The sequence below is a fragment of the Chrysochloris asiatica genome, unplaced genomic scaffold, assembly GCF_000296735.1.
Source record: "Chrysochloris asiatica unplaced genomic scaffold, ChrAsi1.0 scaffold00445, whole genome shotgun sequence".
Taxonomy (NCBI): domain Eukaryota; kingdom Metazoa; phylum Chordata; class Mammalia; order Afrosoricida; family Chrysochloridae; genus Chrysochloris; species Chrysochloris asiatica.
The window spans coordinates 1239689-1262143 of NW_006408963.1; the positions used below are offsets into that span (position 1 = coordinate 1239689).

General features: G+C 54.9%; 3 protein-coding genes across 4 annotated transcripts in view; all 3 read left to right on the forward strand.

The window, feature by feature from the left end:
* The first annotated feature begins 271 nt into the window (after nucleotides 1-271).
* Nucleotides 272-6594, forward strand: ATP6AP1 (ATPase, H+ transporting, lysosomal accessory protein 1). The gene is made up of 10 exons (XM_006877208.1): nucleotides 272-420; nucleotides 678-804; nucleotides 2852-2926; nucleotides 3048-3241; nucleotides 3562-3602; nucleotides 4784-4869; nucleotides 5239-5477; nucleotides 5889-5936; nucleotides 6022-6253; nucleotides 6385-6594. Exons 1-10 carry the CDS (start codon nucleotides 272-274, stop codon nucleotides 6592-6594), a joined length of 1401 nt encoding a protein of 466 aa, XP_006877270.1.
* Nucleotides 6595-7807: 1213 nt separating this feature from the next.
* On the forward strand, nucleotides 7808-11875 carry GDI1 (GDP dissociation inhibitor 1). Of its 2 annotated transcripts, XM_006877209.1 has the most exons (11): nucleotides 7808-7937; nucleotides 8491-8598; nucleotides 8695-8794; nucleotides 8870-9004; nucleotides 9351-9549; nucleotides 9769-9900; nucleotides 10430-10529; nucleotides 10962-11133; nucleotides 11286-11430; nucleotides 11533-11587; nucleotides 11678-11875. In XM_006877209.1, exons 1-11 carry the CDS (start codon nucleotides 7893-7895, stop codon nucleotides 11828-11830), a joined length of 1344 nt encoding a protein of 447 aa, XP_006877271.1. In that variant the 5' UTR covers nucleotides 7808-7892; the 3' UTR covers nucleotides 11831-11875. The 2 variants fall into 2 exon arrangements, with proteins under 2 accessions (XP_006877271.1, XP_006877272.1); XM_006877210.1 differs by lacking the exon at nucleotides 8870-9004 and having other exon boundaries at nucleotides 7893-7937; nucleotides 11678-11830.
* Nucleotides 11876-13698: 1823 nt separating this feature from the next.
* The window catches only part of FAM50A (family with sequence similarity 50, member A), a 35639-nt gene continuing 26882 nt past the window's right edge, over nucleotides 13699-22455 (forward strand). The window contains 8 exon segments of the mRNA XM_006877233.1: nucleotides 13699-13809; nucleotides 14518-14602; nucleotides 14681-14780; nucleotides 15155-15300; nucleotides 21763-21839; nucleotides 21933-21999; nucleotides 22152-22213; nucleotides 22322-22442. Coding sequence (XP_006877295.1) covers nucleotides 13699-13809; nucleotides 14518-14602; nucleotides 14681-14780; nucleotides 15155-15300; nucleotides 21763-21839; nucleotides 21933-21999; nucleotides 22152-22213; nucleotides 22322-22442 — 769 coding nt within the window.

Here is a 22455-nt window from a genome sequence, read left to right on the forward strand (position 1 = left end):
GGTGGCAGCTGCGGCGGGAGGCCGGGCGCTGGGAACCGACCGAGTCCTCCACGCCCTCTTTCCGCTCAAGCGAGCAGGCCTGCAGACACGTACATCCAATCGTTGAAGAGGAGCGGGATGTGAGTGGCACGCACTTCGTCCAATCACTGGCGGGGCTGGCGAGCAGGCCTGCACGCGGACCAATGGCGGCGCGGGGCGGAACTTGCCCAGAGCGGCGGTCACCTGATTGTAGCGGTGGCGGCAGTGGCAGCCGAGCTGTACAGCTGGGGCTATGATGGCGGCAACGGCTAGGGTGCGAGCGCGAGCGCGGTGGGTGCCGGCGCTCTGGCGGATGCGGTGGCTACCGCTCCTGTTAGCCGTGACAGCGGCGGCAGTGGCGGCGGAGCAGCAGGTGCCGCTGGTGCTGTGGTCGAGTGACCGGTGAGCGCGCTGGACCGGGGCCGGTTCCTGGGGCGGCGGGGTTGCGGCCTGTCCGGGACGCGGCCATCCGACTCCGGGACTAGTGTCGGCTGAGGGAGGCGGAGCCCAGAGGGACACTGTCCTTTGCCGGGGAGCGGCGGCAAACTGCCTCGCTGGTCGAGCTCGGGGGCCCACGCACCAGCTGGGGGCTGGCCGCTCCTGGGCTTCGGCTCTCCAGCCAGGCGCCCCGCTGACGGCACGCTTGTGTTCCCTGGCAGGGACCTGTGGGCTCCTGCGGCCGACACTCACGAGGGTCACATCACCAGCGACATGCAGCTCTCTACCTACTTGGACCCCGCCCTGGAGCTAGGCCCCCGGAACGTGCTGCTCTTCCTGCAGGACAAGGTGCGCCGCCCAGGCCCTCTCCCTGCCCCATTCCCCAAGGGAAACTTCCGTGACCTTGGCCCAATCGTGTGCTGGGTGGGCGCATCGCTTTGGAGTAGCCAAGGTGGGCCACATGCCGACTCAGTCCCAAGCAGACCTGGGGATTCCAGTCCCCCTCTGCCACATGGAAAGACTGATGCCCAAGGTCGGTGGCAGAGTTGTGTTTTGAATTGAAAAGTGAATAATGGGACTGATCACAAAGTGACCCTTGTGCACTGTTTTAAGTGGAAGTCATGGTCTTAATTTCACTGTCAAACAAGCCATGGCTTTGAAAGTTCCATGGTCTATAGACACCAGAAGTGGTTTCAGCCGGCTTCTGTTGGAGCCCACCAGTTGGTTCTTGACTGGGTCATGGCACTTTCCCTCCTGGGCAAACCTATAGAACAGAGGCTAAGGCAGCCAGCCTAGAGCTGGTATTGGGAAGGCTGTGGGGCCTAGGCTTGACCTTGCCTCTTCCGTGGCCTTTGTAGCTCTTTCCCCTCACCATCTCCTGCTGTTGCTCAGTGGGTAGGTGGTGGCGGTGATGAAGGCTGAGTCCTCCCAGGAGGTGGTAAATAATGCAGTCAGACTTGAATTCAGTCTAGTTCTGCCACTTAGCAGCCTTTGGAGAAACAAAATCATCTTTGTGAATGCCAGTTTCTGCAGCTGTTAAGACCGCTAGCACTAAAGGACTGTGAGGAGTGATTCTCATAAAGCACGTAAAATATCCAACCGGGGTCTCGTGCCTTAGGGTGTTTGAGCTTTCATTCATTTGCCAAGGTGGAGTGCCTGCTGGGTACTAGGTGGTGGTATGAGGGGGGCATGTAGCAGCGAGCAAAGTAACCTGAGCTGCTACTGCCATGAAGCTGCCATTGTCGTGGGGATGACAAGGAATTGTGAAAGGGGTGTGTAATACCATGTTAGCACTGTATTGAATGCAGGAAGCCAGTTCAGGGGACCTAGTGACTGGGCATGCTGTTTCAGATCCAGGCAGTCAGCCAAGGCTTCTCTGAGGAGGAGTTCTCATGCAGAGAACTCAAGGGAAGCAGTAGGGAGCTTTATGGTGGTAAGGAAGGGCATGCCAGGCAGAAGGAACAGCAAGTGCAAAGCCTTTGGGGCCAGGTGCGCTCCTGGTGAACTCAGGGAAGGCTCAGTGGACTGGGCCTGGAGTGAGTCTGAGAAGGAAGTGGAGAGGTACCAGGAGATGAGCTAGACCTTGTAGGTTTGGGGAAAGATTGGTCAATTTCCAGCAGGAGTGACATGATGTCTTGAGTAAAGGAAGCCCATGGGATACAGTGGCGGCTCCCTTTCTCTGTTCTCAGGATCCCTGGCTTCCCCTGGCTTCATGAAGGAGAGCCCAGGTCCCCCCAAAGGGTTAGCTTTCCTGTCCAGAGGGCGGGGAGGTTGCGCAAGTTTGTATACTAAACAGTGTGCTTAGGGAAGCTGATTAAGATCGCTTGGCTTCTGGGTTGAGCTGAAAAGGTGGGGGTGGGAGTGGATGAGAGGACAGCTCTAGGTTGTCGAGGACAAGGTTTAGGGTAGGTGTGGGGCTGTGCTTTGGGGAACGGAAAGACTGGAGTGTCCCCACCAGTGTATTCCAGTCCAGGATCCTCACCTCTCTCTCATGCCTCTTCAGACACAGGGAGGGAGGGAAGAGGGAATTCCCAGGCCCCTTAGAAAGGGGTCCTGATTCAGCCTGCACCCTCAGGCCTAGGAGAGATTTGCACTGTGTTCCTGGGTGCACCTCCCTACCCCCCTTCTCAGCTTCCCTCTTCTCTACCAAGTTCCTCTTGTCTCCACATGTATGACAGGCAGCTGACTCTGCTCACCACAAACCCACTGTCAGCTCCAATTCCTCCCAACCCCGTGACCTGGGTGAATGTGCTAGAGGACACACAGAGAGCCCCCATTTGCTGTTCCCACTACCAAACCACATTGTCCTCAAAAGGAGGGCTTGCTGGGCCTGCCTCGCCCTTGACCTTGTCCATGTCCGTCCAGCTCTGGAGGCTGTCTTCTGCTTCCCTCCTAGCTAAGCATCGAGGACTTCACTGCCTATGGAGGAGTGTTTGGCAACAAGCAGGACAGCGCCTTTTCAAACCTGGAGGTAAGAGCTCTGAAGTGTACCTCGGCTCAGCATGGTAAGAACTAGCCTGTGGACCCCACAGGACCGAGGCCTGAGTGTCTGGTAGGGATGCAGACTCTACCTTTCATCTCCCCACCCTCAGAATGCCCTGACTCTGGCCCCCTCCTCGCTGGTGCTCCCTGCAGTCGACTGGTATGCTGTAAGCACGCTGACCACCTACCTGCAGGAGAAACTCGGGGCTAGCCCCCTGCATGTGGACCTGGCCACACTTCGGGAGCTGAAGCTCAATGCCAGCCTCCCAGCCTTGCTGCTCATCCGACTGCCCTACACGGCCAGGTACAGCCCAGGGCCAGCGGAGCCTTAGGGCCCCAAGAACCTGGAGGCCTGGGCACCTTGAAATCTTCATGCAAGGTGCTGGTGTGGCCAGAGGGGTGAGGCGGCTATGTGGGGAGCATGCACTTGGCTCCCAGCCAGGTTTCAGGCCCTGTGATCAGGGAGGGAGGACGGTGAACTGGTGCTCTGAGGCCTTGACCTTGAGGGGAGGTTGTGGAGTGGGGGGAGGCTGGAAGGGGGTAGGGTGGGTGGGTACAGGGCAGAGGAGACTTTGTGAAGGCAAGCTGCCCACAAGAGGACACTGACCTCTGTCTCTTTGATAGCTCTGGCCTGATGGCGCCCAGGGAAGTCCTTACGGGCAATGGTGAGTGGCATCAGTGACATGCCCCCTTACCTGACTCCTCTACCTTTCTTCATCCACTTGTGTGATGTAGCTGGTACCGTGACTCCAAAGCCCCTGAGCTGCTGCCTCACCACCCAGGAGGCCCTGCCTTTCCTGCACAGTTGTGTTCATACAAGTTGGACCAGCTGGCCAAGCAACACACTGGGGTTCTGCTACAGGGGTGTCGGGGCAGTGGGGGACTTAGGGAGACACTGCCAAGAGCCCACTTCCCTTGACTGGAGTAAATCCAAGCTTTTCGGATGTAATAGACTTGAAACGTGCCTTCAGTCCAATCTTGAGAGCTTGGGAGCCAGTGGCTGCAGAGTCATGGTCTGACTCGTCATGTACCATGTGTGTCAAAGTAGAACTGGGTTGACTTTTCAGAAGATCTCTTTTGGGTCGACTCGAACTATCAACCTTCTGGTTAGCAACCAAGTGCTTAATCGCTGGCACCACCCAGGGACTCCTTGGCAGCCTTATGTGAGTGGATATGGAGATGGCTGCGTTGTTTTGTGCCATGGAGTCCATTCCAGCTCACAGAGACCCTGTAGTTAGCAATCTGGTGCTTATCTTCCAACACCACACCAGGATTCCATGTCTACATTGTTGTTGTTATGAAGTGCTGTTGAGTTGTTTCTGACTCATAGCAACCCTACATAGAGTTTTGGACAAGCGGTTGGTGAGTTTGAACCACCAACCTGCATGCTCAGTGTTTCTATTCACATCCACGTTCCTATACCAGGAGTCACACCCATCTATCTAGAGCCATGCCATGGCGCTGTGTGTCTGTATCAGCATGTACATTGTATCCTTGTAGGCAGACCTCTGTGTATCCACTTTGTTTGTTCTTGTTTCACTTTGTTACAACTTGTCATCAGGGAATCAAGGCTCCCAGGGTCCATGGGAAAACTGGGTGGAGGGTGGAACGAGGAACAGCTGCTATCAGGCCTGCTCATTACAAGTGACTGCAAACAGTATGGGAGGGTGCCTGGGGAACTCTGGCTCTTGGCAAAAGTTTCAAAGTGTCATTCCACCGGTGATGGAACCTAGTGTGGTGGGGAGGGCGTCACTGTGGGACCACTTCATGGTCCCCACTGCAACCAAGTGATCCCATTGAACGTCATCAGCATGTGACTGGGCTCTTTGCTCTCCCCCTCACGTAGACGAGGTCATTGGGCAGGTGCTGAGCACACTCCAGTCTGAGGATGTCCCGTACACGGCAGTTCTCACAGCAGTCCGTCCTTCCAGGGTATGTGCCCTTCCCTGTAGGCTGCTCCAGGAGGTGAGGGGTGGCAGGTCACCAACAGGGCCGCTGTGGCTCCGGGGGGAGGACCCAGGGAGGGCCTGGGTGCACAGAGGTTGGGCTCCCCCGCTGCAGGTAGCAGCTGCTAATCTTGCCCTGCAAACTCACGGGTTGGTGTCTATGTAAAGGCATCCGCATCAACATGGTCCCCGAGGTTAAGGAATTAGGAATGGCATCCAGGCTGTGGGCTGCCTGGGGGGGGTGGGGATGGGGGCTTCATGAGGACGGGCCCATGGGTGTTGACACTGTGCAGCAGATTGCTCTGCAGGGGAGGGTCAGGACGGTGGAGAGAAGGCTCCTGGACTCTCTCCACAGGTGGCCCGGGAGGCAGCCATGGTATCTGGGGGGCTAGGTCGCCAGCTGCTGGAGAAGAAGATCCAGGCAGATGTGCCTCACCCCCCTGTGAGCTACAATGACACGGCCCCCCGGATCCTGTTCTGGGCTCAGAACTTCTCTGTGGCTTATAACAAGCAGTGGAAGGACCTGACCTCGCTCACCTTTGGGGTCCAGGAACTCAACCTGACCGGCTCTTACTGGAATAGCTCTGATGCTGGGTAAGGGAGCTGCCTTGCTCTAGCGGACTGCGGTGACTGTGGGAATGTGGGTGGTGTCAGTCCTGCGCCCCCTCTGATCCTTGGTTCAAATCCTGGGCCTGCCTCTGGAGCTAGCTCCGAAGTTCCTAAGACCTCACTGTGTGGCTAGAGACTGCCACTCTGTTTGACCTCGCCCTCCCCCAAACCCAACCCACTCATCTCAACAGCCCCCCACAGAACAGAGGGAAGAGGCAGTGGGCCCTGGGAACCACAGCAACCAGGCCTGAGCTACAGATGGGAGAGCTGGCTTCTAGATCCTTTCTCCCCCCTGAGCCTGTCAGTTTTCCTACCTGTAAAGGGGGAACACTGCCTCTTTTGGTGGTCTTGAGGACGGGGGCAGCTTACCCCACACCTTTTCCTCTGACCCTGCAGACTTGTGCTGACCTACAAGCAACTGTTTGGTACCATGGTGACATTCAAGTGAGTGCTGGAGGCACCTGGGGTGGGGCAGGCCAGCTGTGGCTCCACCTCCCCTCACTCTGACCACTGTTGCCACCCACCCCAGGTTCATCTTTGCTAACCGCTTCTACCCTGTGTCTGCCCGACACTGGTTTACCATGGAGCGCCTGGAGATTCATAGCAATGGCTCCATCACCTACTTCAATGCCTCCCAGATCACTGCACCCAGCATCTACTCCTTCCATTGCCAGTGGGTCAGCAGCGTTAGCAAGGACGACAGCGTGCTCGAGCTTTACACGCAGTCCTCTCTCTGGCAGCTAACACTTCGGGACTTCCAGGTATGGAGAGGGAAGGGGTTACACAGAGTCCCAGCAGCGTCATCCGGCCTCCTGGAGAGTCTCATTCACACAGTGCCCCCTGCCTAAGAGACTCAGAATACCCACACTGACAGTGTCTTGTCTGGCCCCAGATCCAGGCCTTCAATGTGAGCGGCGAGCATTTCTCCTACGCCAGTGATTGTGCCGCTTTCTTCTCCCCGGGCATCTGGATGGGACTACTCACTTCCCTCTCCATGCTTGGCATCTTCACCTATGGACTCCACATGATCCTCAGCCTCAAGACCATGGACCGCTTCGATGACCACAAGGGCCCTGTCATCTCTCTCACCCAGATAGTGTGATCTCCCTGTGCTGCTGAAGGGTGTGACGATGTCCTGGTCGACATCTTCCACCTCTAGTCACGCATGAAGCCCAAACTCCCTCACCCCGTCCTGCTCCTTCTCTTCTACCCCGAGGGGCTTTCCCTAAGGGCTGCCCCCATGTCTACCACAAGATGTACATATTCTGCTTAGATGTTAGACAAATCTCCCAGGCTCAGTTGTACAGGGGGAGGAGACTTTAAATCTAGGGACCCCTCCTTCCCCTTTCTCCTTATTTATTCTCATCTCCCCAACATCATCCCTTGCTGTTTATAATGCTTTTGTGTAGCAAATGCCCCCTTCCCAAGCTTGATGGCGCTCCCTGCAGCAGCAGGAGCTTGACAGTGTGAGTTTGTGGGCTGTGTCCTGCTTGGCTGTGATTTGATTTTTTTTGGTGATGTCTTGCTAACAGTAAGCAGTACAACGGGGTTTGTCTGTGGTTTGGCAGGTGGGTTGGGTGTCATCACTGGATTTCTGGCATTTTCTAACCAGGAGTGCCTGGCAGGAGCCTGGGGCGCTCAGTTTCCTTCCTAATAAAGAAACACGGGCTGCCATGTGTTGGGCCTCCAGTTCCTCATTTCTCTGTGGGTGGAAGGGATGCTGGAGATGCTGGAGGAAGAACCCGGATGTAGCCAAGGCAGCCCAGGGGTCCAGAGGCTTCGCGGGGGTTCTGCCAGCAGCATCTCGAGAGGCGGGGCAAGGCCTTTGCCGGTCTCTGCCCTAACGGTTCAGGAGGGAGGGGGGGGTCGGTGAATCACGGGTATGTGCAGCTTCTGGGTATGTGCAGCTTCTGAGACGGGGGAAGGCCACCAGGACAAAGGCTACTCTGCCCTCCAAGGAGACCGCAGGGAGCTCAGAGGGCGCGGTCGACTCCCGCGCACCGCCCCCGGCCCTCTGCAGCGGCGCGTGGCCGGCGCGCGCGCTCGAGCATCCCGGGGGGTGGGGCGGGGCGCCTGTGGGTCCCGCGCACGGATCCCTCGCGGCGCAGCACCATGCAGCCCGCCCCGCTCTCCTTCAGGGGCTCAGAGACGGGTCTTTCGGGGGCGTTGCACTGCTGTTAGAGCCTGGACTTCGGCCGTCCTCCTGGGGCGCGTGCTGCAGAGGCGGTGCCGCGCGTCCCCAAGCAGCAGGGGGCGGGGAAGGTCCGGGACTCTTTGACGCGGCGGAGGCGTCGGGCGGCTGAGGTCCGGCCGCCATCTTTGGTCCAGTGCGGCGGCGGCTTCGGCGGCGGCGGTGAAGGAGGAGGAGCCGGAGCTGGCGCTGGCACCGAGGGCTGAGCCATGGACGAGGAATACGATGTAATCGTGCTGGGGACCGGCCTCACCGTGAGTTCGCCTTCGCGGCACCTGGGACCCACGGCTTCGGTCGCGACCACCCAGCCCCACGGGGATGCCGGTTCCCGACGACCCCGGTCCGCTCTCCCGGCCCATCAGCGGCGGCCTGTCGCCCCCGGCGCTCCTTGTTTCCTGGAGAGACAGCCTGCGCTGGCATCTCGTCACGCCGTCACCTTTGCCCACTGCCGTGCCCCCTTGTCCGCGGGCCCCTCCCCTGGCCACCTACCCAGCCGCGGGGGACCCGCAAACGCGTCCCGAGCGGCCGACCCCGCCCATCGGCAGCCCAGCTTGCGCTCATCCTCGTTCGGCCCGGGTCCCATCGTCCCCGCGGCGTCTGGGGCGGTTCCCGAAGCAGCCGCATTCCCGCTCCCCCACCTCAGTTTCCCATGGCGACCGAGGGACCCGTGGAGCCCCAGCCTTTGTCCTTGGCTCGGGTCCCATCCTTGGAGCAGGCGCGGCCCAGGGCGGGGCGGCTGATGGTCTCAGGGACCCCCCCCCCCTCCGCTGCCCGGTTTCCGGTAGGGACTGTCACTTCTTCCCCCAGGAATGCATCCTGTCGGGCATCATGTCGGTGAACGGCAAGAAGGTGCTGCACATGGACCGGAACCCCTACTACGGGGGCGAGAGCTCCTCCATCACGCCCCTGGAGGAGGTGAGGCTGCCGGCTCTGTCCTGCCTGGGGTGGCCCCGGGGCTGGGCACGGAGGGCAGCCCTGACCCTGAGGGGCTCTCTCTCTCTCTGGCTGCAGCTCTATAAGCGTTTTCAGCTCCTGGAGGGGCCGCCTGAGTCCATGGGCCGAGGCCGAGACTGGAATGTTGACCTGATTCCCAAATTTCTGATGGCCAATGGTGAGGGGGATACGGGAGGCCTGCTGGGGCTGGGGCATCAGGCCTGGGCCAATGCTGTGCTCTTCCTCCCTCCAGGGCAGCTGGTCAAGATGCTGCTGTACACGGAGGTGACACGCTACCTGGACTTTAAAGTGGTGGAGGGCAGCTTCGTGTACAAGGGTGGCAAGATCTACAAAGTGCCCTCCACAGAGACAGAGGCCTTGGCTTCCAGTGAGTGTGGGTTTCCTGAGCCTGACAACAGTAGGCAGGGAAAGGGTGTCCCCTTCTCAAGCCTGCCATCTCCGTAGTCTGTCCCCACTGTGTTCAGTCATGGCGAGGTGTGGGGGTGAGGGGGCTCCTTTCCGAAGACTTCAACCTCTGCGAGGGTCTCTTCACTTGACTTGTGAGACATCCCCAAGTGGCCAGTGCAGTCCCTCCTCTGTTGGGATGGGAAAAGAGGTCTGGGAGTGACAGAACTCAGCTGGGAGCTTGGGCTCCTGACTCCTTGGCCAGGCCTGCTGGGAAGAGGAGGCTTGTGATGCACTGGTGAGCCTTTCCTCATGGCTTTTTTTTCCAGATCTGATGGGCATGTTTGAGAAACGGCGCTTCCGCAAGTTCCTGGTGTTTGTGGCAAACTTTGATGAGAATGACCCCAAGACCTTCGAAGGGGTTGACCCCCAGACCACCAGCATGCGCGATGTCTACCGGAAGTTCGATTTGGGCCAGGATGTCATTGACTTCACTGGCCACGCCCTGGCGCTCTATCGCACTGATGAGTGAGGGAAAGTTAGGATGGGGCGGCCCCCTGGAACGGTGCCCTTCATGTGCCCACCTTCTGTGCCTTCTGCATGCAGCCACCCGCTCAGCCTGTGGTTCTGCATGTGATCCGCACCTCTCCCCCAGGCCATTCCAGAGGGTGGGACGGCGGCTGGCCTGGTGCCTGGGTAGGGGTAAACCAGGGGGTTCTGTTTAAGTGCCTTCCCTGCCATCCCCAGCTACCTGGACCAACCCTGTCTTGAGACCATCAATCGCATCAAGCTGTACAGTGAGTCCCTGGCCCGGTATGGGAAAAGCCCGTATTTATACCCTCTCTATGGCCTCGGTGAACTGCCCCAGGGATTTGCAAGGTGAGGGTACAGCTTTTTCAACTGGGGTTACTGAATAGAACTAAGAGCAAATGTTAAACTGGCCACCTTAAGTCCTTCTGAAGTGTTATCACTTTCCCCTTTGTGACCTGAATTCACTTCCTGCCATCCTTGGGAGGTGTGGGCACAGCAGCAGTGGGTTGACGCCAGAGGCAAAGAGCCAGCTCTCCAATAACCTGACTTGCTCAGCTCATAGTCTGAGTCTGAGGCAGCAGAAGGCCTGGGCCCTGGGGCCCGGACCTCTTTTCATTCAGGGTTTAGCCATGAGTTGGCTCTTCTCCAGCGCTTCCTTAGTTTCCGGTTTTGTGGCGCTCTGCCCTGTGACTCCCTCATGTGGCCCTCTGGATGATCTCTGGTGCAGAAGCTCGGGCGCACTAAGTTGAGCCCTGAGTTTGTGGCAGTGGCATTGCTGCTGGGTTAAGCAGATGGGTCTCTGGACCCCAGGGACAGTGGCAACAGGCCCCTGTATCCCCTGGCAGGGAGACTTCATCACCTCTCTTTCTCCCCCCAGATTGAGTGCCATCTATGGTGGGACATATATGCTGAACAAACCTGTGGACGACATCATCATGGAGAATGGCAAGGTGGTGGGCGTGAAGTCAGAGGGAGAGGTAAGCTTGCTCTGCTGCACAGCCCCTTGACCTCCACGGGCCAGGCAGAATTGTGTGGACAGGGCGTGGCCTGCTGTCTCAGAGGCTCCATGGTCCCAGTGAGTCTGACTCTGCAATCTGCTGCTGGTGAACCGTGAGGGCCTTTGTCTAGGTACTTGGGAGGCAGAAGCCAGCTCTGCAGCCATTCTGGGTGGCAGGAGTTGTCTCTCAAAGCCCACAGCCCTTGGTGCTGGTCCGGTTTCCCTCCCTGATCACAATGCCAACTCGGAGTGTCAGTGCTTATCTCCCTGGGCAGTCTGGGAGCCCTGTGCAGTGCAAGGCTAGGCAGTGCAAGAGGGGGCCTCTGCTGCCCCTAGGTTTGGGCCCAGCCCCCGACCACCAAGAAGAGTGAGTGATAGGACCCAGAACCAAGTCCTTCCTGTGCTTTTGCAGGTGGCCCGCTGCAAGCAACTGATCTGCGACCCCAGCTACATCCCGGAGCGAGTGCAGAAGGCAGGTCAGGTGATCCGTATCATCTGTATCCTGAGCCACCCCATCAAAAACACCAACGATGCCAACTCCTGCCAAATCATCATTCCCCAGAACCAGGTCAACAGGAAGTCAGGTAGGCTGATTGCTGTGCCTCTCCCTGTCAGACCTGGGGCTCCCTGCCTGACTCCTCCATGGAAGAAAGGGGGTGTGAGGGCTTGAAGATAACAGTGCCAGGCATGACTGTGTGCCTTTGGTCTTCGTTAACTGCATGCTTACCTTGGGCAGACATCTACGTGTGCATGATCTCCTACGCGCACAATGTGGCCGCACAGGGCAAGTACATTGCTATCGCCAGCACCACGGTGGAGACCTCAGAGCCCGAGAAGGAGATAGAGCCCGCTCTCGAGCTGCTGGAGCCCATCGATCAGAAGTGAGAGGCCGGGTTGAGTCCTGGAGGGAAGAAGGGAGCCGAGCGGAGCGGTTGGGGGAACCTGTTCTGAGGCCTATCTTCCCCCTTTCTTCTGCCCCTCAGGTTTGTGGCCATTAGTGACTTGTATGAGCCCATTGACGATGGGTCTGAGAGCCAGGTAAGTTGATTTGTCCCACCTCCCTGGCTCTGGGCTGCCTACCAGAGCCCCTGGCCACCTCACCCCGGACCCCTTGTTGGCTGTCTCCAGGTGTTCTGTTCCTGCTCCTATGATGCCACCACTCACTTCGAGACAACCTGCAATGACATCAAAGACATCTATAAACGTATGGTAGGCTCGGCATTTGACTTTGAGAACATGAAGCGCAAACAGAACGATGTCTTTGGTGAAGCTGACCAGTGATTGACGCCCGCCCGCCCACCCCAGCCCTAGTGCCCTCCCCAAGCCCACTCCTCAGTCGGGAAAGACTGGGCTGGGGCTGGGCCCTCCTGTTTCCGGCATTCTTTGCTTCCCCTCCCCGTCCATCGCCATCACCCACTTCAATGATTCACTGACCAAATCCTTAACCTTAGTCATGGTTTGGGAGATGGGGGGTTGGGCAGCATTCTCTTTCTTGGCCATTCCTTTATCCTGGAAAAAGAGGGTTCCTTTCTTCGTGTGTCTCTTCCCCCCACCCCTAATTCTGCTGTTTGGGAAGAACATGGAGGAAAAGCTGACTTCTGTCCCCCCTGCATACTCCCCTCCCGTAGTGGCCTTTGGAGATCTCCCCTGCCTCCCCCCCCACCAAGTCTTGTGTGTGTTGGAAGAGAAGGGGCCCTCCCAGCACAAAGTTGCATCCCCCCCCCCATAATTTATTCTAATTTATTAACCTTGGTCCTGTCTGAGCACAGGAAAGGAGTGCTGAGCCTTCTCCCAGGCTTTCCTGCCAGCCAGTGGGAACCTTCATCCCAGGTGCTGCTGGGAGGGGAGAGGCCCAGGCCGAGCACGGTGGGAGGTTGATCTGCTACTTTTGTTTGTTGCCTTTGTGTCTGTGTCCTCTGGTACTTACTTGCTGAGAGAAAAAAAGAAATTTGAGCAAAGCAGAAGGAGGTGGGAAAATTGATCCACACCCCGTGTTCCTCAATCCAGTTGACACCTTTCCTTAGTGGTGGGAAACCCCAACCTTACAAAGCGAATGTGTCCCCTTCCCAACCTCTAGTGTATTTCACAGAAAAACCTCCCAATAAATCTGTGTTGAAACCTGAGTCTGGTGCTTTAGCTTTACTGGGTAGAAATTGGGTGCTGGGCTGGAGGAGCCCAAGTTGGGGACTCCACTTTATTCAGTAAGGCCCCAATCAAGGAAGTAAAGGTGACCGTTTAAGAAGGCGTGACTGTGCCAAAGGCAACGGACTCTTCACAGAAGAAGGGAGCCAGTGACCCTACCAGGCCACATGCAGGAGGACAGCCTCAGGAGGGTCCACTGAGTGGGCCTTTGGCAGGGGACCTGCAGTTGAGGTAGAGATAGAACTGGAGTGAAGAACTAAGCATTTATTGAGTATGTGAGGAGAAGAGCAGGAATCACCCAGATCTGTCTCCAAGGAAACAGGGCACGGGAGGGGAGTTTTCAGAGGGATGTCGGGGCATTGAAGTAAGAGGGGAGGGCAAGAACTCTGCTGTTTTGTTGTTTTGCCTGGGTGGCCGCCTCATGGCACCTAACAACAGATGTCAGTGGATTCAAGGTCATGCTGACCACCCTAGCCAGGCTGTCTCCTGCTGGCCCCGTAAATCTCTCCAGGTGGTGGCTGTCAGTGACCACCTGTTGGATTGTTTTCATCTGTTCCTGCGATAGCCCTCGGGGTAGGGACTGACTACTAATTACTGAAGTGCTTCAGTTGCGAAGGGGAGGAACTGTAGCCGGAATGGATTACAGATGGCGGCTCGACAGTGAGCTACATTGTAACTACGGTACTAGGATGGCTGCTCGGGCCTTCTCTAGTCAGCTTTGGCCATGCTAAAATCCCTTTTAGCACTTGGGTTTCTTAGAGCCCCATTTCACCGGTGGCCACCCAGGTGGTCAGCGACCTCCCTGGGAGGAAGCGGGGCGGGGCGGGGCGGCTGGCGGTCACGTGTTGGGGGCGGGCAAGAGGTGGGGCCCAAGGCGTTTTCTGGTGGCCCACGTCACCGCGTCAGCTGACGGCATAGTCACCGTCGTTGCGGAGACTCCGGCCTTAGCTACCGCCGCTGTCGCCGCTGCCGCTACTGCCGCCGCTACCTCCGCCGCCGCCGCTGCCATGGCTCAGTACAAGGGTGCCGCCAGCGAGGCGGGCCGCGCCATGCACCTGATGAAGAAGCGGGAGAAGCAGCGGGAGCAGATGGAGCAGATGAAGCAGCGCATCGCCGAGGTGCGCGGGCGCGCGGGCCGGGCGGGGCGCCACGGAGCATGCGCGCCGCTGCTGCCGGCTCTCCCGCGAGGCGGGTGACCCCGGGTTGGGGTCCTGGCCGGGCCAGCATCTCATTTTGATGGGAGCCGAGCGGGCCAGTTTCCTCACCTACCTCCGAGTCGGGGCGAGGGGGACAAAAGCGAGAGCCCAGACAATGTTCCCATCCTGTAGCTCCTGCCACCGAGGGCCCCACCAAGTCCCTAAGTTCACCAAGCACTTCCATGAGTGATGAGCCATCGGGGTGGAGACAGAGGGAGCCCTCAGCTTGAGGATTTGGGGCGATTGGTCTAAAGAGCAAGGACTTCAGGGCCAGGGGGGAAGCCAGCCCCTACTTCCCGCAGAAGCCAAGCCCCTGCCTCATGCTCTGACTTTGCTGGCCCTGTGGCTTGAAGGGCTGGGAGGCAGGGACATCTCCCAGTCACTGGGCCCCTGGTTTCAGGTTTCTCCTTAAACCTCTTGTCTTGGGTCTGGAGACCTGGCTTACAGTTAGATATGGCAAGGCTTGGGGCTCCAGGCAAATAGGGTGAGGTGGAGGGGTGGGAGCAAGTCCTGCAAGAGCCCCACAGAACCCTAGGTCCCGGGGTATGCCCAGGGACAGGTAGACCACTGGATCCAGGTTCCCTGGTGGGGTGGCAGCTGGTCCTTATTGCTGACTTGGCTCCCCGGCAGGAAAATATAATGAAATCCAACATCGACAAGAAGTTCTCAGCACATTATGATGCTGTGGAAGCTGAGCTCAAATCCAGCACTGTGGGTGAGTGAGTGAGTGCCTGGAAGCCTTGTGCCTGCTGGTCCTCTGGGGGATTGTTCTTCACCCCGTGTCTCCTCTCAGGCCTGGTGACCCTGAATGACATGAAGGCCAAGCAGGAGGCCTTGGTGAAGGAGCGGGAGAAGCAGTTGGCCAAGAAGGAGCAATCCAAGGAGCTTCAGCTGTGGGTCTCTCTGCCACTGTCCCCTCTGAGCCTGAACTCTTACTGCCCCGTGTGGGTGGGGGACCCTGTTTTCTGCTTTGGGGTTTGCCTTTGTCTGCCTTCTTGACTCCCACAATGATGTCTCATTCCTCCATGGTTTGCTCTTCATTCTTCTCTGTCCTGGTCAGATACTCGCCTCTCACCAGGCTCTCTGCCACCCACTATTCTTCACATCCCTTTCTGCCCAGGCCGTCTCTGGATCTGATCCAGAGAGGAGCCCTGGGCCAGTGGGACTTTCCTGGGGGTACCAAAGAGATCTGCTCTGCCCTGAGTGGGTCAGGGAAGGGGTGTGGGCTGGGCACTGGGTGTACTGAGGACCACCCGTACCTTGGTAGGAAGCTGGAGAAGCTGCGTGAGAAGGAGCGCAAAAAGGAGGCGAAACGGAAGATCTCGAGCCTGTCTTTCACCCTGGAGGAGGAAGAGGATGGAGCCGAGGAAGAAGACGAGGTGGCTCTGTATGAGGAGGAGCTGGACAGGGAAGGTGAGGGGAGGCCTGGGGAGGGAGCACCCTGTCCCCAGCACCTGGCTCTAGAATGAAGCAGCCCAACACTGGACCTTGTGCTGAGCCAGGGTCGGCAGGTGGCTGTGGGCAGGAGAGTAGGGCCCCAGGAAAAGCTGCTCTGCACAGTTGCCACACAAAGTAGGCTGAGGCAGGAGCAGACTAGCTGTACCCACGAGGCCCCTAGAACTCGAGGCCTTGTTGAAGCGTTTGCCAGGGTGGTGGTTATCAGTCACACTGGCCCACTGTGCACTTGCTGTGTGGCCCACCTGCCTTGGAACAGAAATGTTCATTTGCATTCACTTCAACAAATGTCCATGGCCACGTATATTCAGTGACTAGTGAATTAAACCTTGTAGGACTAGACCATGGACATGAAAGGGCACAGGGGCAATTTGGGAGAGCTGCGCACAAACCCATGTTCCGCACACCTGCTCCCAGCCTTGCTGGGGAAAGGCCAGTGCACAGAAACAGGATGCTGACCCCTCCTAGTGATGACCGGATTGCCACTCACTAGGAGGGGGGAAGTTGGGTGAGGGAGCAGAGTCAGAAGATACAATGTGTCCAGACAGACAGAAAAGAGTCTAATGGATGCACTTGAGGACATAGAACAAGTGCTGGTACAGGCTGCGGTGAATAGGTGGAATGGTGGTAGTGGGAGGGAACTGACAGGCTGGATGGCAGCAGCTTGGAGGGGAGCAACCTGGGACCACCCTGATGGGGACACAGAGTCTGTGAGCTGCCTGTGACAGGGCACTTTTTCATGCTTGAGGAGCCAGAGAAAACAGGGAAAAGAAATAAGTGAAAATAACTTTAGCTCTCATTGTGTGCCCTTGTGTCGATCCTGACTCATAGCATGCCCACGTGCCGGGTCCGTCCAGCTTGATAAGAATCTGCCTTTTTTTTTTTTTTTTTTTAAATGTTTTATTGTGAATTCTGTGATAGTTTACATGGGAAAACATTAGTTTTATATTCATCCCATCATTGCCGTGGTTACAATCCCCTCCATGCATTATCAACCAAAGGGTGTATCCTGCAAGCCTGCCCCCACCAGTCATCAGCACACAGTCGCTCTCCCTCTCTGGATCTAAAGTCCCAGCTGCTCCATCTCTCCATGCCATCGTCTCTGCCTCCATCTTAGGCATCACTGCTTCTCTGGGTAGGGTCCCCGCTCTCCGCTCTTCTCCGTTGATAATCCTAGGGACCTCCGCTCCTAGACTGCAAAGTCAATCACTCCCCTCCTTGCTACAAAACGTCTACCTTTACATTTCCAACCCTCACAATCAGTCCTGATAACAAATATTCACTATTGTATCACAAGAATCTGCTTTTTTAAAAAAAAAAACTTTTTCTTGGGAATTGAGTAAAGGTTTACTGAAGCACCCGTCAGGTTTCTGTCCAGCTTTGCTTCATTACATGGTTGCAGTCCTCTCCTGGGACCAGAGCAGATTTGTAGTGGAACATGGTATTTAACCCAGTGTATCTAGAATATTACCAACTCGCACTAGCTACATGTGAGTGCTGGGGGCTCTAGTTGTGGACAACACAGACCCCTAGGGGATTTTAGGAAACCCTCCTTCCGGGACAGGCATCTTCTTTCATGTTACCTGACAATTCAAGTGGGCAGCCAGGCCTAAGAACCCCTGCCCTAGAGGGTTAAGATGAAGAGGGGGACTTGTCTTCTAGACCACCTATTCTCAGAGTGTGCTCTAGGGACTCCTGGGAGATTTCCAGAGGCCTCAGCATGGGTGTGACTATCATTGGTCTCTGACAGCTACTAGAGCGCACGCGCAGGAGGTGTTCTTGCGTCTTAGTATGCTTCCGCCTACATTTCTAATTTAGCAGATGCCAGTGGTTACAGCCCACATAAACAAGAGCTCTTTGGGGTTCTAGGTAATTCTTTTTCCCTTAGAATTTAAACAAACCAAAACAAAACCCAACATTTTCCCGGTAAAATATATGACTATATGAGTAAAGAATGTGCCCTTTTAAAATGTACACTTCAGTGATATTAATTGCATTCGCCACATACAACCGTCACCGCTGCACCTAGTTGCAAACATTTTCCATACCTCAAACAGAAACTGAGTTATACAGTAAATAATCACTCCCCGCGCCCTCCAGAGCCTGGCAACCTCTAGGCTACTTTCTGTCTCTCTGAATTTGCCTGTTGTAAGCATTATATAAAGGAGCTCTGGTAGCGTAGAGGTTACGAATCGGGCTGCGAACCGCAAGGGCAGCAGTCCGAAACTACCAGCTGCTCCGTGGGAGAAAGATGAGGCTTTCTGCTCCCGTAAAGATTTACAACCTCGGAAACCCTGTGCAGGGTCACTATGGGTCGGAACCGACTCGATGACTCTTAAGAACAACAAGAAGCCATATATATGTGGGATCATATGCTATTAGTCCTTTTGTGTCTAATAGTACATGATTCCCACTTATATATGGCTACAACAGTATATGGCTTCTTGTTCTTAAGAGCCGTTGAGTTGATTCCGACCCATAGCGACCCTGTATAGGGTTTCCAAGGAGCTTTTTGTTTTTGAACCGCCGACCTTGCAGTTCAAACGGCTTTGCAGTCTGGCGCATTAACCCACAGCACCACACCCGAACTCCTTATATGTGGCTTATAACAGGCAAATAAAGAACTTCTTTTCTCTTTACTCTTGAATAAGCCTCCATTGTGTGCAACATTGAGTTTGTCCATTCACCTGACACGTGGGTTGGACCCATCTTTGGACTGCTGGACACCTTGGTGTACAGCTCTCTGCGTTCCTGCCTTCACTCCTGGGTCATCCTTTTGGAAAAAAAAAAAATAATACTACGGAGTTTTTGGTGAAAGTTTATACAGTCTGTCAGATTGTCAGATGACAATTTTCACATAAGTGGTTGACTGACATTAGTTAGTTTACTATGTAACGTCTCTGTGTTCTGTTTGTTGCATTTCCAGTACTGCAGTTTCTCTGCCCCCTTATTTTGTCATCTTTGCTTTTGATCTCAGGATGGTAGTTTTAGGGAGTCCTCTGTTCTCTACTATTCCAGTTTTTCTGGCTTAAAAAAAAGAAAAAACACAGTAAGAATTTGAGTTCTGCTCCATTTTCCCCCACCTATTATATGCAGTATTTTCAGTACCCTCATATGCATGTGAAAGCTGGACAGTGAATAAGGAGGACCTTAGAAGAATTGACGCCTTTAGGTTATGGTGTTGGAGGAGAATATTGAAAGTGCCATGGGCTGCCAAAAGAACCAATAGATCCGTTTTGGAAGAAGTGCAGCCAGAGTGTTCCTTAGAGGCCAAGATGGCCAAGCTTGGTCTCTCATACTTCGGACATATTGTCAGGAGGGACCAGTCCTTGGAGTAGGACATCATGCTTGCTAAAACGGAGGGTCAGCGAAAAAGAGGAAGACACCAAAGAGATGGATGGATTGGTACAGTCATAGGAACGATTGTGAGGCTGGCGCAGGGTCGCTATGAGTCGGAATCCACTCCATGGCACCTAACAACAACAACAATCATATCCAGACCCAACAACTATGACCCTGTTCAGAATGGGCAGTGGTGGTAACCCAGCACCATCTAGTTCTCTCATCTCAGGATAGATGAGGCTGTAGCTGGAGAAGACTTGTTTCTTCTCAAAGACACAAAATGATTGTTTTGTTTCCAGTGCATAGAGACTGTGTCTGTCTTAGATGGTTGTTCCCAAGCATTGCAGACCTCCGGTGCTCTTCATTAGGACGCAGATCATCATTCTTAGGAACAGTTGGCTGAGTTGTCCCGTGAAACTATGATCCTAAGCTTTCAAACCTAGAACACCAATCTTGGAAGGTATTTGGTTTTATCTGTGAAGTATCTGTTTTGTGTGTTCCATGAATGTACGTGCCCTGGTGACACAGTGGTACAGCGCTTGACTGTCAACCAAAAGGTCCACGGAAGAAAGGTGTGGCAGTGTGCTGGAAGGATTTACAGCCTTGGAAACCCTCTGAGGCAGTTCTACTGTGTCCTACAGGGGCACTATACGTTGGGATCTTCTTGCTGACATCAGCACTGGACTGCTAACCACAAGGTTGGTGATTCAAACCCACCAGCCGCTCCTTGGAAACCCTTTCCAGGGTCACTGTGACTTGGAACCAACTAGACAGCATTGAACAAGGAGCCCCCAGGGACACACGTCTACCTGCCTGTGTCCCGATAGGCCTGTACCCTCCCCATGGGCTCACGATAACCGCATCCTGAGACCATGGAGAAATAACAAGTCTCTGCCATCAAAAACAGACTCTCGCCTCCATTACCACCTTCATCTTTCTGAGGAAACAACAAACTGGTTTCTATAGCGACGGCAGTAGTTTCTGTTTCCACTGGCAACGGCACCAGGATTTTCATTTCTCCACATTCTCACCATTTTCCTGATCCTAGCCAGCTTGTTGTTGTTAGGTGCTGTTGAGTTGGTTCCCACTCATGTGTGCACAACAGAACAAAATCCTGCCCAGTCCTGCATTGTTATATTGTGGTCCATTGCTGCTGCCACTGTGCCCATCCGTCTGGAGGTCTTCCTCTTTCTCTCTGACCCTCCACTTTGATGTCCTTCTCCAGGAACTAGCCACCTTGTTGTCAAGTGCTATGGAGTCGGTTCTGACTCGTAGTGACCCTGTATAGAGTTTCTGAGGCTTTTCAAATCTGCAAGGGAGCAGAAAGTCTTAACGTTGTCAAGGTGAAACCACAGACCTTGTGGTTCTCAGCCCAGTGCTTACCGTAATTTCTCTGAGTGGGGGTCAGTATCTCATTGTGGGTTCTATATATGGAGTCCTGCGGTCGCGCTGTAGGAGACTTGACTGCTAACTGTAAGGTCGGTGGTTCAAACTCACCAACTGCTCCTCGGAAACCCTATATAGGCTCGCTGTGAGTTCGAACTGACTCCAGGACTGTTAGCAACCACAGCAGTGGTTAATGTGGAGCATTCTGTTATGTGTTCACTGGCCGTTTGTGTTTCCTCTTTGGCAAAATGTCTGTTAATGTCTTTGGTCCATTTTTTAATCGGGCTGTTTGTCTTTTTATTCTTAGGTCCTTTATCTATTCTGGATAGTAAAGCCTTATCAGGTAGAGGGCTCCACAAAGGTTTTCCCACTCTACAGGTTGTCTCTTCATTGTATTGGTAAAAGTTCTTTGATGCACACATGATTTTAATTTAGCTACTGTTTGTTTTGTTGCCTACGCTTCTGGTGTTATATCTGAGAATTTACTGTTCCATTCCAGGTAACAGTCCAACCTCATTCATCCAGTTGTTCCAGCAATGACATCTTGAAAAAGAACATTTTTCAAACATACCATAAAGCTGCAGTAATCAAAACAGTATGGTATAAGGACAAACTGGTCATAGATATATGGGTTTATTTCTGAACTCTCAATTCTCTTCATTTGGTCTAGATTCAAAAAGTCTGTGGAAAAATGGAATTAAAAGGTTGTGAGTTTTTCATGAACTTTTTGAACTTACCACATATGTTTGTCCTTATTTTATACCATACTGTTTTGATTACTGCAGCTTTATGGTATATTTGAAAACTTTTTTTTTCAAGATTGTTCTGGCTATTTGGCTATTTAGAGCTTCTTGTGATTCCATATGAATTTGAATATCAACTTGTCTGTTTTTGTAAAGAAGAAGGTCATTGAGATTTTGATAGGGATTATGTTGAATCTGTAGATAGTTTTGGGACTAGTGGTAGCGTAGTGCTTACGAATTGGGTTAGGGTTAGTTTGGCAGTGCCAGTGGTTCCATAGGAGAAAGATGAGGCTTTCTGCTCCTGTAAAGTTTTACAGCCTCAGAAACCCTACTCAGGGTCGCTGTGAGTCGGCCCCGACTCCATGACACATAAGCACCACCACACTGACATTTTAACAATATTACATCTTCCAATCCATGAAGACTGGCCTCAGTGACTGTTAAGGAGTCCTGATCTCAACAGGTTGTGTAGCTTCCTTGGGTAAACTGAGTCCCAGAGTCCAGGGCATTGGCAGGTCCTAGCCTTCCCCTTCTCCCCACCTGACTCAGATGTCATTAGCTTCAGTTTCCTCACCTTCTCTGGGGCTGTTGGGAGGATTCCGTGAGAGACCAGTTGTGAGACCATCATCCCCTCAGACGCCAGCAGAGTTTTTGAGACCTCTAAAGGGATAAGACCACCACTCGAGTCTCCTGCTGAGCTGTTGGTGGTAGGGACTGAGGTGGAGCTGACTGTGAGTTTGTGACCAAAGACGCTTTTGTGGGGGCTAGGGAGAAAAATAGCCTTGACCTGCATGGTAGAGCCGAAGAACAGAAGAGCTGCTTCCCAGTTCGGTCGGTCAAGGGAACCTCTGAGGAGGGGGCTCTGCGTTGAAACCTGAGCCATCAAGGTCTGGGGGCCTTGGGGTGGGCCAGTTGTGCTAGCTGACTCCTGGTTTTGCTGTGGTTTCAGAGGTCATCACGAAGAGGAGGAAGCTGGGGAAGAACCCAGATGTGGACACAAGCTTCTTGCCTGACCGAGACCGTGAGGTAACGGCCTCCTTGCTCTGGGCCTGGCTCTAGCTCCAACCCTTACCCCTGACCCCGGCTGAGGCTCAGCCCTGTGCCTGTCTCCTCTCTCAGGAGGAGGAGAACCGACTCCGGGAAGAGCTTCGACAGGAGTGGGAGGCCAAACAGGAGAAGATCAAGAGTGAGTGTTGACGGCGTAGACGCCCCGGTCTGGGGCAACCCTGGGCAGTAGATGGGGCGCGGGGTGCAACTGAGCCCTGAGGCCCAGGAAACAGGGGGAGGGGCGGGGGACCCCAAGTCTGGAGGCCCAGAGACAATCCTGACTCCTCGTAGGTGAGGAGATTGAGATCACCTTCAGTTACTGGGATGGTTCTGGACACCGGCGGACGGTCAAGGTAGGCCGTGTGGGCCCAGGCAGCCGTTGGGAGGGCGCTCCTTGGGCTAGCAGAGAAAGGGGCCCCCCCGGCAGCCGGTCCTCCTGGTCCCCCTGGCTCTCCTCACAGATGAAGAAGGGCAACACCATGCAGCAGTTCCTTCAGAAGGCACTGGAGATCCTGCGCAAAGATTTCAGTGAGCTCAGGTGAGGTGTGTGGGTGTGCTGTGCAGGCTCAGTGCTGCAGGGAAGTGGGGGGGGGGG

What these genes read in the sequence shown, in the direction of transcription:
- ATP6AP1 (XM_006877208.1), top strand. Translation starts at nt 272, where the DNA reads ATGATGGCGGCAACGGCTAGGGTGCGAGCGCGAGCGCGGTGGGTGCCG. An exon ending in TGCTCTTCCTGCAGGACAAG is followed by an intron (nt 805 to 2,851) that starts GTGCGCCGCCCA and finishes CTTCCCTCCTAG; the next exon opens with CTAAGCATCGAGGACTTCAC. An exon ending in CGACTGCCCTACACGGCCAG is followed by an intron (nt 3,242 to 3,561) that starts GTACAGCCCAGG and finishes TCTCTTTGATAG; the next exon opens with CTCTGGCCTGATGGCGCCCA.
- GDI1 (XM_006877209.1), top strand. Translation starts at nt 7,893, where the DNA reads ATGGACGAGGAATACGATGTAATCGTGCTGGGGACCGGCCTCACC. An exon ending in GCGTGAAGTCAGAGGGAGAG is followed by an intron (nt 10,530 to 10,961) that starts GTAAGCTTGCTC and finishes GTGCTTTTGCAG; the next exon opens with GTGGCCCGCTGCAAGCAACT. An exon ending in CCAGGTCAACAGGAAGTCAG is followed by an intron (nt 11,134 to 11,285) that starts GTAGGCTGATTG and finishes TACCTTGGGCAG; the next exon opens with ACATCTACGTGTGCATGATC.